Here is a 12573-nt window from a genome sequence, read left to right on the forward strand (position 1 = left end):
GCAGACATTGAGGACTGCTGAGAAGTCAAGAACAATGGCACTGGGTTTTGATCTTACTGCACATACTGGCTTTGTGGGAGCCTAGGCTGTTTGGATGCTCACCTTACTAGACCTGGAAGGAGGTGGGAGGTCCTTGGCCTCCCCACAGGGCAGGGAAGGCAGGGAACTCCCACAGGGGGAGTTGATTGGGGGACGGGGAGGGATATGGGAGGCGGTGGCGGGAAAGAGACAGAAATCTTTAATAAATAAATAAATTAATAAAAAAAACTGCAAGGTTTTGAATTGTGTAGTTTATGTAAATTATAATCCAACAAAGCTGATTTGTTTGTAGCACTCTTTTTGAGGGAGTCTGAGAAGAAAAACGTGTTATAGAAACTGCCTTGCAAAAGAAGTTGAAAAGTTTACACTGTCCTTACTGTTTCCATTTTGTTCAGTGATTGAGAAAAAAAAAAGAAAAGAAAGAAAAAGAAAAAAAATTGCAAAATGAGAAAATCGCAGTCAGAAAGGCTGATCTCCTTTCTAAGTCACCCGACTGCCAGTGTCCTAACTCTTCTTAACAGAATGCAGTAAAGAAAGGGTGCTGGGAGAAAGAAAGAAAGAAGATTCTTCTGATTAAATTCAGTATACTGACTAAATCCATACACAAGGAACAAAAACATCTCATTCATTTGCAGTTCAAGGTTACATGAAGATGAAAGGTCTCTAAACACACCAATCAGACCCTTTCCTGTGGGATGAAGTTATGGGTGAGAAACAGCATCTCTGTAACAAGCCATGGATTTCATCCTTAGTGGTTTAGACACATTTTTTAAAAAATCAGTGAATTGACGAACAATGTATAATTTCACATATAAATAAAGGCTGGCCAAGTTTAAATTCATCTGTTCATGCAACAAACACTATTTCTATGATAAAAATGCAACACAAACTTACCGGAGAAAAGATCTGATGTTTTCAGCCTTCATTTCCGATAACAGAGTCCACTGCATCCTCTGATGAGAATGAGCTGAAGTGGATGTTTCTTTCAAAGGTTTAATAAGCCAGCCTGGGGGTAGAGTGAAATCACAGATACACACTCTACATACAGAAATACACAAACACTCATAAAGATGCAGAACAAGCACACTGGTTGCTTCTGACAACCAGAAACCAAATAAAGTAAAAACAAACAAACAAACAACAACAACAACAAAAAAACACGAGGTGATACCTAACCAACAGATCACTGTGCATTTTTTGGGGGGGGGGGGGACCATGCTAATTGCAGAAAGCTATTAAAATTCTCATACGCGTGCAACTCTCAGTTGGTTAGCACAGGTTCACTTCAGGAACTGTTCTTTTTCTTCCCTTGTACTATGAATATATGAGGCATAACCTTTCAAACTCTCTCCGGAAATCTAGTTCATAAACAGCCCCTGACACTCAAGAAGCACTGCAAAAACATCCAGGTAAAAAATGACCCCAATTCATAATTATTTAGAAATAGGCATCTTTTCCCCATCTACATAGTAGCAACCGATGTTTTCTTCCCAGCAGCCCACAGCTGTGGTCTGAACTCAATAAAAACTTTAAATAAAGTTGAATTCCGACTAAAATGCATTGTATTTTCTCTTTACATTTGCTGTATTCTTTTGGAAACTCCACAGAGCACGCCCTAAACCACTCTGGGCTTTTCCTCCCTCCAGAGAGATCTCCTCACCTGACTTTCACACTTACCCATAGTAAAGCCGGCGACAAAAGACGCCAGCGCTGCAGCAATGCAAATCCCCAGACCTCTGAGCTGCCGAGGCCTCACCATGCCGTCCTGGGCCCGGGAGTGCAGTGGACTGCAACAGCAGGCCTGGGGGCTGCAGGTGGAAAGCTAGGGTGAACAGGAGACTTTGCAACGACCCAGAGACTAAAAGAAACTGCACCACAGCGCCTGCTCAGTCTGCCCGTAGTAGAAGGCAGGGCAGCGGGAGGAGCTGCTACACAGAGCTCTGATTATTTACTGAAGAGACCAACCAGAGCCTTTTGTCAACTGCATCCCAAGAAGGACGTTTTCATTGAAAATCTCACTGAGGGGTTCCTTCCTCAGCTTTCATATTCTTCCAATTGCTACTTGAACACACTGAGGCTACGTGTGTCCTGGGCTTCTTCTGTAACAAGCCGGAGCCTCAACCCTGGAACACCAAATCCCAGAGACTGAGACCTAATCCCTCCCGCACCCACCCACCACAGGCATATCTGAACAGGCCTCCACATTTCTGCATTTCTATAGCAGAGGTTTTTTTTTTTTTTTTTTTTTTGGTTTTTTTTTTTTTTCGAGACAGGGTTTCTCTGTGGTTTTGGAGCCTGTCCTGGAACTAGCTCTTGTAGGCTGGTCTCGAACTCACAGAGATCAGCCTGCCTCTGCCTCCCAAGTGCTGGGATTAAAGGCGTGTGCCACCACCGCCCGGCTATAGCAGAGGTTTTAACACACCCCTTTGGAACAACGTAGCTGCACGTGAACAAAATTCACCATGACAAGGGCCATGCGCTATTACTGGCCCTAAGTTCTAAATGTCATTTCTGTCCTCGTCCTTCCGTTAAACTTAAAAAGTATTTCCCTTTAACCATGTTTACAAGGTTCACAACACAGCTGGTTTTGCATCCGTCTCTCCCAAATGGAACATCTAACAAGTCATCCTAGCCAAATCAAAACTCCCTAGAGGACGATGAAGGTGGTAACGTCTTACCATGTGCCCAGCAGTTCTCCATGTCCTGGGTAGTCCTAATGGCTTTGGGTAACACCCCTTACTTCCAGCAGGTTGCTGGAAGCTCCTAATGTCTTTGTTTTTCTTGGGTGTCATTACTGACTGCTGTATCAAATGGCTTTTCTTTTGTAACTTTGCAAAAGCTTTAAAAGCTGTCTTTAAACAAAATACATTTGTTTTGTTTATTTTTTATTTAGGAGTCTCCCAGTCTGGCCTTGAACTTGCTATGTAGACCAGCGAAGGCAGGCAAAGGCAATCTTGAACTCCCGAGGAGTGTGCCCCCATGATGGGAATGGAATCTTCTTACATGCTAGATGTGGCTTCTACCAACTGTGCCATATCCCCTGCCCTGACAACTTACTTCTAAACGTTTGTAATCTTTTAAAGCCCCGAATAACATCAGCTCCTTCAATAGTGGCTCTTTGGACTGTCCAAACCCCATGTCTCTGTCACTCTCATTTTAGAAATAAACTTTTTCAAATATATTTTCATATCAAAATTAATCCCCCTACATGTGGATGGATACATAGGAAATTTGAATAAAATTAGTTCACAGGTGCAACAGACTATGAAGAAGATACACTCCCCAAATACAACATAAATGATTCCACAATCTATTATGTAAATAATGTAAGAATTTTGCTTTGTTCATTTGTTTTTTTATCTTTTCAAGAAAGGCTTTCTCTGTCCTATATCTTACTCTATAAATTAGGCTGGCCTTGAACTCAGAGATCTCCCTGAGTTTGCCTCCTGAATGCTGGGATTAAAGGTGTGCAGTACCATAAGGGCTTTAAATAACTATCCAGTGTCTAACAGCTGAGACAAAAATCACCTCCGTTCACAAACAGTATAAAATGTTACTTGTATGCCACATAAATATTTTGGTGTAGCACCAATAATTAAAAACCCAGAGTCAGATATTGGTGTTCAACCCCAAAACTGGAAAAACAAAGCAGTCAAGCCTCTAGAGAAATCTTATCACTACCGAAGTTGGGCAACTACAGACTAACTAAACCTCTCCCTCCTTACGTTTTATATTCCCTCTAGCGCTGGCATGAAATGTGTGACTCCTTAAGACTGGGATTAAAGGTGTCAGGCACCACACCTGGATCTGTTTCTGAATTGATCTTGTGTAGCCCAGAGTGGCCTTGCACTCGAGAGATCCGTCTGCCTCTGTCTCTCAAATCCTGGGATTAAAGGTGTAAATCGCCACCACCTGATCTCTAGTGGCTTTAGCTTCGCCTCTGGTCTTCAGGCAAGATTTATTTATTAAAATACAAATAAAATACCACTATATTTTGGGAATTTTTTATATAATTTTCTGGTTTCCAGGACTTTGACTTTATCAGAAAATACTCAAAAATTCAATAAGGTTTGTGAGAGAAATGGTGGAAACTAAAGATTAAAGAAACTAAAATTATTTTTAAATTTTAACTTTTTCCATCCTATCTCAATTTTGACAGCCAATTGAAGTCTGACAAGTAAGAGAAATTGATGCATCATTCATCACTTTGTCCATTTGATTAATCTTCCAAAATTAAAATTAGAATATTGATTCAGTGAGCATTTACTCAGGAGCTATTGCATGACACACATTGTACAAACTTTTGAGGATGTGATACTTGCCATTACAAGACTTATGATGAACTGATAAGGTAAGTATTGAATAAATTATTCCATATAACAAATTCTAAGAAAAAGCAGAATTACCTCCAATATGACCGCCGTCGATGCCCTATCAGGCGGCATCTGCAGTCTGAGTCCTGAAAATCCATTGTAAAAAGTGGAATTGGCTGGCTCCAGAGTCTTTGGCCTTTGCTTTCTATGGAATCTGTAAGCATTTAGAATTTCTGCTCCATTAAGTGTGTTACAGAAGGCTGCTCTTAAGTAATGCTTTGTGATAATTGGCATTGTAAAAGATATTTGCATTTTGCAAAGCACATAAAAAAGAACAATATTATTGATCTTTTGCTAATCTTTTCTTAAAATTTTCCTTTAAAGATAAGTTTGTGTAAAAGAAACATTTTCTCTGGAAACCAATCTCTCCATAAAACTATTTGATCTAATTATGCAGCGAGCCTCTAAAATAAACTGCTTTCCATTCAAGTTGAAGACTCTCATACACATACTTTCCTTTCTCTTCTCACATCTTAGAAGCATCCTTATAACTCTAAAATCAAGCCACTTCAACTGATTCATGGCTAATCTTTTGAAAAATGGTGAAATAGAGCTAGGTGTTGTGGTACACACTTCTAATTCCAAAACTCAAGAGGCTGAGGAGGAGATTTACCTCAAAACATCTGAAAACATCCTGGACTAGGTAATGAATTTCAAGCTAGACTGAAATACATAGGCTCTATTTTTTAAAACAAAAACAATCAAACCCAATGTGAAATGGATACAAATAAAGCAATATATTATAAATATCTTAATAATATTTTAATATTTAAATGTTAAAACAGGTTTAGTGACTGGATATTTGTCATATCAACATTCTAAACAATGGTTATATCAAAAATTCTATCCTTTAAAGATTTATCTTTATTCTAGATAAATTCCAGATAAAATATTCTTTATAAATATAAGCATTAAGCCATTAGTGATGCCACAAGGTAACTATAGAAATGTCACTACTTCAGAAATGGTCGTAGGCTACATGATATTGTCATCAAGGCAGCAATGCTTACTTTCCAGAAAGAAAACATTGAGTATCTTGAGTACTGCGATTCATGAAAAGAGAGGCATTCCAGGTGAGCATTTCTAAGATTCTGGGCACAATTTTTCTTACAAATATAAACTTAGATATTATAGTGTTAGCTGATCAAAATACAGAAACTTGTTGGACAGATGAGAGATAAAGGTAGTGAGAAAAGGCTAGCAAAGGGGAGGAGAAATGTAGAGAAAAAGCAGAAACCATGGTTTTCTTCTGATGTCACAATTACTCTACTCAACAATAAATGTAGAAATTAGGGAACAGCCACATATTTCCAGTGGAGTTGGAGGACCTCTGCCTCATAGCTCCTGTCAAGCAGGTATTCCAGATAGAAACAGAATACTGGTAAGTTACATACATTGGTCTTTAACCCAGATTTTCCTACCTCTTTTATTTTTCCATTGTTCCTCTCTTATTAACATAAACATTCAGCCTGTTACCCATGACACTTTGCCAGCTTTAAGCGTCTGGTGTCTTTTCTTTTTGTGTTCTCAACTTTTCTTCAGTAATCTTTGTGATTCAATGCCTCTCCATCTTCTCCAACCATCTATTCTCCTGATAACTATTTTCATTTAATGATCTCTTACCCAGAAAGCTAGCTAACCAGCCATTTCTCTTCCTGCCATCCTTCATCACAGGTCAGAAGTGAAAAAGACTTTTGGTCTGCTGCCTTGTTCTGCTCTGCACTGCCCTTTGAAGTCCCTTTTGTACCTTTGCTTCATGTTTGCATCCTTCCTTCAAGCTGAGCACCCACTACCCTTTATGCAGGTGGTAACAGCTGTTCTTTAAATTTTGAGTTGACAGAGGTTTTTGTCCCACCATTAAGACCATTGTCCTACAGCACTTCCTCTCCCTCTCCTTTTCTTTTTCAAAGCAAGAACTGTAAATCTAATCCATTTTTTAAATTTTTTTTCCTGACCATTATCCCTAGTAACTTGTAAACAACTCTAAACAAAGACAAACATCCATAATCCATTTTGTGGGAATGTGGGCATAGTTTTCTAGGCTACTTCCTGCTGATTGGGGCATAGATAATCTTATATGGACTTAAAAAAATTTAGGATTATGGTCAAGTCCTAACTGGAATATTCTATGAGACTTGATCATCTCAGTCAGCAGTCTTGTAACAGTTCTAGATGTAGGATTCAGAGGAAACCAACAGAGACCCTCTGAAATGTTGGATCATCTGGACCATTTGCTCCTACCAGAGATTTCTTAGAGGGTCTTCCTTGATCAAACCTGATTTTTCTTAACTCAGAATGAATCCACAGCCTCTCATTTCCTGTGGAAACAAAAGCAAAACCTCTTCTCCAAAGTAACATGTCTTTTGACTTACATTTTGAAGTCAAGGCATTGATTAATCCAACAGCATTTATAATCAAATGTCTTTTATCAGCTGCTGGTCCTCCCTCAGAAGTCAAACAATTCAAAGACAACACAGTAACATACAGTATTCAGATTCTCTGTATATTTTCCATCTTTATGTATCTTTATTTTAAACCCTGTTTCTTTTCTTTTTCTTATTTATTTGAGAAAGTTTTTTTTTTTCTGTGTATTTTTGGCTATCATGAAACTCACTCTGTAGACCAGGTTATCCTTGACTTCACAAAGATCTGCTTGCCTCTTCCTCCCAAGTGCTGGGATTAAAAGTGTGTGCCACCACACTCAACTACTGTTTTTTAAGGACTTTATCCTTTTTCTTTTCTTTCACAAGCATACATATATTTTTAAACACACTGTAAACCATTTAGGGGATTTTTTTCATCTGAATCTATCTTTACTGTATATCTTTCTTTTTCTGACCACATGAATCTTTAATTTGCTAAATAATATGGCTAGGATTAAAGCTGTGGCTTTGATGGCCATTTGATCTACCCCATTCCTTAGCTTTCTGAGAGTATAGCTTCATGGTGGAGGTACTGACAGAAGCCATGTTTATTGCCACAACTCTATGGAGTTTTAAGGTCCCTGCCACCACCAAGAAGCATGCTGTCAGCTATTTATAAACACCATTTAAATGTTTGGTGGCAGGGCCTCTTAAAAGAGCTCCAAGGTTTTTGTAGCTAAAGCTGAGTCAGGAAGCCTCTCTTAAATAAATTGCACTTGCTTCTAGCAAACAGAGCCCATCCAAGAAAGTGCTGATACCAAAAAGCTGTGCTCGACTCTGTTCTTTTGTGTTTAGAATTGTTTCCCAAGCTCTCTCAGGATTTATGTGCATATAGTTGTCCACATTGGTGCCATTCTGTTGACAGAGATTTCTGTCCTGCCCAGTCCTGCAGCTGTTCAGTCCCAAAGAAACACACAGAGACCTACATTAATTATACTCAGGTTGGCCTATTAGCTTAGGCTTTCTTATTAACTAATTTTTACATCTTACATTAACTCATAATTCTTGTCTGTGTTAGCCATGTGGCTTGGTACCTTTATCAGTCAGGCATTCTCATCTTTACAGGGAACAAGACCATTGCCCTATAACAATTTTGCATTCACCTCATCTTTGGCCTCAGGGTTCATATTACTTCTTAGTTTCTTTCACATCTCACATCCCGACCTTCAGAAGGCTGTAATGATTCCACAGTCCAAACACAGCTGCTTTCCACCTTCACCAGCTTTCTTCTCGCTACCGTTTTGAAGAAATAGATTTTTGACTTAACAAAATTCTTTCTAAAGCTTCCTAAAGTCAGATCACTCCAAAGCCTCCCTTTAAACTTAAAAGAAGAAAAGAATCCAGACTTGTAACAGTGGCCAACAAAGTCCACATGATCTAATTTTAAACTTCACCTCCTTTCATGGGTAAACTTCATCAAGGAGATAAGTGTAAGACCAACACATGAAGACTAGGCAACCCATGTCAACAGATCATTAGCATCACAAAGAAGACAGTAAAGACCCAGTGCTGCCATACTTTCCTGTGATGGTATCAGTGTGCATACCTTCAGATGAAGGAGACAGTGTGGCTTGGTAAATGGCTAGCCTACAGCTTTCTTTAACAGTTTTTTTCAGGGATCCCGCAACAAAAGCCAAAATACAAAGAGAGAGTAACTAATAATTTTATAATTGTTAAATTACAGAGATGGAGATGATTGTTGGAAAAGTTTAATAATTTTGTACTTTATTCCATTGAATTAAAAGTCTTTATTAAATAGTTACTCTTCATGACCAACTAGACTGGCTGAGAACAGGCTATCTCATTTAATAAGATTATAAACCTTGTTTTCCTAGACACAATAATCATCCCCTATTTTCTTAAATTTCATTGCCAATAATAGGATTCAGTGTTAATTCTATGTGTAAATCATAAACTTAAGGAAGGCTTCTGGAGACCTGCTAGTCCTTTTCAGTATGTACTATCTACTGTGAAGAATTCCTTTTTCTCAAAACCGGACAAGTTTGTCTAACAGCAAATGCATAATGGAACTTTTCTGATGATTAGATGATAAAGTTATAACAGACTCTCTGTGTGACCTTGAAAAGTAGATGACGGCTAAGGGAAGGAAGCAACAAAGCACAGAGGGATCACGGTGGAGTCCAAAAAACTAGGGTGTAGCTTATTCCATCAATGCTTTCTGACCTTTACAAAGATCAAATCTGTGTGCTCAACTATGTTCATAGCAGCTTTGTTTGTCATAGCCAGAACCTGGAAACAACCTAAATTCTCCTCAATCAAAGAATGGATAAGGAAAATGTACATTTACACAATGGAGTCCTATACAACAGAAAAAAATAATGACATCTTTAATTTTGCAGGAAAATGGATGGAGCTAGAAAACGTTATTTTGAGTGAGGTAACCCAGACACAGAAAGACAATTATCACATGTACTCACTCATAGGTAGTTTTTAACAATAAAGAAAACCAGCCTACAAACCACAATCCCAAAGAATTTAGACAACAATGAGGACACTAAGAGAGACTTACATAGATCTAATCTACATAGGAAGTAGAAAGTAGAAAAAGACATGATCTCCTGAGTAAATTGGGAGCATGGGGACCTCGGGGGAGGATTGAATGGGGAAGAAGAGAGGCAGGGAGGGGAGCAGAGAAAAATGTAGAGATCAATAAATACCAATAAAAAAATCTATCAAGAAAAAAAGATCAAATCTGTTCCAAGGTAATCTATCCTAGACTCCAAAACACATAATCTATCTTCAACAAAATTAAGTACATATATATTTTTTTAAAAATTATTGTATATTAATTATAGAACACTGGGTGTCTTTGTGATATTTGAAATCATGGATTAGTCAGGGTACTTAAAGACACAGAACTGATAAAATGACTGTACAGTTAGCAGGGAGCTTATTGGGCTGTGTTATAAGATGTGGCCTTAGTACTCCGACAATGACTGTCTCACAACCAGAAGGCTGAGTATCCAGTAGTTATTCAGACCATGAGGCTGATGTCTTTGCAGTCCAAAATATGGCCCTGGAGTCCAGGAGGATTCCTGTCAATTTGCTTGTCTTCAGTCTATGTGGGAATCCTGATGAAGTTAGATTTAATATTGGCCACAATAATGAGATAGACAAAATTCCCAGCATAAGTGAAGGTAAGTAAACAAAAAAGCAAAAGTTGTTTTTTTTTTGTCCTTTAATGTGGGCAGCCAAAAGAAGGTGTGGCTCAGATTTAGAGTGAATCTTTCTCTTTTAAATTATCTGATTGAGAAAATTTCTTCTTTCTTTCTTTCTTTCTTTCTTTCTTTCTTTCTTTCTTTCTTTCTTTCTTTTCTTTCTTTCTTCCTTTCTTCCTTTCTTCCTTTCTTTTTTTCCTTCCTTCCTTCCTTCCTTCCTTCCTTCCTTCCTTCCTTCCTTCCTTCCTTCCTTCCTCCTCTCTCTCTCTCTTTCTTTTCTTTTTGACACAGGGTTTTGTAGTAAGGAGCGGCAGGCTGTGTCCTGCCACACAGCAAGCTTTATACCCAAAATAATTACATGGAAACTGTATTCTTTTAAACACTGCCTGGCCCATTATCTGTAGCCTCTTATTGGCTAATTCTCACATCTTGCTATAACCCATATTTATTAATATGTGTAGTACCACAAGGTGGTGGCTTACCAGAAAGGATCTTAACCTGCGTCCATCTTGGAAAGGAGAGCTATAGCGTCTGACCCACTTCCCTTCTTCCCAGCATTCTGTTCTGTCTACTCCACCCACCTATGTTCTGACCAATCAGGCTAAGCAGTTTTCTTTATTAATTAACCAACAAAAGCAACAAATAGATAGAAGACCCACCTACATCAGGGTTTCCCAATAGTTATGAAGCCTGTCATAGAACTTGCTCTAAGACCAGGAGGGTGAGCTGGGTGGTGGTGGCACGCGTCTTTAATCCCAGCACTCGGGAAGCAGAAGCAGGCGGATCTCTGTGAATTCAAGGCCAGTCTTGTCTACAAGAACTAGTTCCAGGACAGGAACCAAAGCTACAGAAAAACCTTGTCTTGAAGAAAAAGAAAAAAAAAAAAAAAGAAAGAAAACAAGGGTGATCTTGAACTCACAGAGTTCACTGCCCCCTGAGTGTTGGGATTAAAAGTGTGTGCCACAGTCACTTGGTGGAGAAGATTTCGAACTTATCCAGGTATGGTGTCACATGCCTTTGATCCCAACACATGGGAGGCAAAGATAGGTAGATCTCTGTGAACTGGAGGTCATCTTGGTCTATATAGTAAGCTCTAGGACAGCCAGACCTACAAAATAGAAAGCCCCTGTTTCAGAAAGAGAGCAAATGAGCAAGTGAGAGAAGGAAAGGGAGTGGGGAAAGGAGAGAGAGAGAGAGGGAGAGAGAGAGAGAGAGAGAGAGAGAGAGAGAGAGAGACTGAAGGAGTGCTCAGGAGTTTAGATTTTAGATGAACCAAGATTTGCCACCACAATAAGTTTCTTTCAATTTATTAACAAGTCATCTGTGAAAGTGTTCATGGTTAAGCCTGATTGGTCCATAGTAGAGCAACAAAATAGCCATGAGGGCTAAAACAACACTCAGGGTATATCCAGGAGATTGTGAAAGTTAATCAAAACAGGCTAACTCTTTTTTTTTTTTTTTTTTTCGAGACAGGGTTTCTCCGTAGCTTTTGGTTCCTGTCCTGGAACTAGCTCTTGTAGACCAGGCTCGCCTCGAACTCACAGAGATCCGCCAGCCTCTGCCTCCCGAGTGCTGGGATTAAAGGCGTGAGCCACCACTACCTGGCTCAGGCTAACTCTTAAACACTCCACCTTAGGGTGGGGCTTTCAGCTCTCTAATATAAAGGCGTCTGAAGAGCAAGATGTGCTTAGTTCAGAGACACTTGGTGGGAGTTACACCGTGGCTGCCTTTGAGAGTCACAACTGCTGTCCAGAGAGTCCAGAAGACACAGCACCCCTGAAGCAAAGGGCAGATTTCCCTGCAAGAGGATCTGGAGGTGAGTTGAAATCCTAAGTACATGACTTTATATTTCTTTCCCTGAATTCAAAGATTCTCAAATAAATGGATTGGTCATAGTTAAGAAGGAGATTGCCATTATTTTCAATTTCAGTTGAACTACAGAATTTTAATCTATCATGACTTTAAAATTTAAAATTCATGATATTTTTCCATTTATGTTTCTTGTGAATTTAAATTTTGAATGTATGGTGATATCATATCATTCTGTTTTTACGTGGGATCTAAACTTAGTGTACATTATAGAATTCATAAAATGCTATGTGTATGAAACTTTCCACGGTAAAGGAAGCTACAGTGTTGTGTCTCAATATGTTTTAAAGCTTTTTTATTTTTATATTTATTTATTATTTATTGGTTTTTCAAGGCAGAGTTTCTCTGTAGCTTTGGAGCCTGTCCTGGAACTAGCTCTTGGTCTCTAACTCACAGAGATCCGCCTGCCTTTGCCTCCCAAGTGCTGGGATTAAAGGTGTGCACCACCACCGCCCAACTTAAAGCTTTTTATAAGATAATATTTTATTTGTATATTAGGACACATTTATCTACTAACATACATTTAATGGGATCCTAGTGGTAGGGACTAGCTCACTAATAGCTTTCGTAGCACACGTTTTGTTCTATCCCTAGCACTAAGGAAATAATATAATAAAAATAATTGAAATTACTCAGTTTTACTCAGTGCTGCTTGGGAGCTGCAGACAGGAGGAGCCTGAGAGGAAAAAA

General features: G+C 38.9%; 1 protein-coding gene across 3 annotated transcripts in view; it reads right to left on the minus strand.

Annotated features, from left to right (window-relative positions):
• Positions 1-12573, minus strand: part of Naalad2 (N-acetylated alpha-linked acidic dipeptidase 2) — a 114385-nt gene that overhangs the window by 53104 nt on the left and 48708 nt on the right. For 2 of the 3 annotated variants that reach the window (XM_057766732.1, XM_057766731.1), the window contains exons 1-2: positions 1717-1907; positions 934-1045 (exon numbers count right to left, since the gene is read on the minus strand). In XM_057766732.1, coding sequence (XP_057622715.1) covers positions 934-1045; positions 1717-1798 — 194 coding nt within the window. In that variant the 5' untranslated portion in view covers positions 1799-1907. Of the gene's footprint in view, positions 1-933; positions 1046-1716; positions 1908-4445; positions 4567-12573 lie in introns of those variants that run through there. The other variant, XM_057766733.1, reaches the window with a different exon arrangement.

This window comes from Chionomys nivalis, chromosome 4 (assembly GCF_950005125.1).
Source record: "Chionomys nivalis chromosome 4, mChiNiv1.1, whole genome shotgun sequence".
NCBI lineage: Eukaryota > Metazoa > Chordata > Mammalia > Rodentia > Cricetidae > Chionomys > Chionomys nivalis.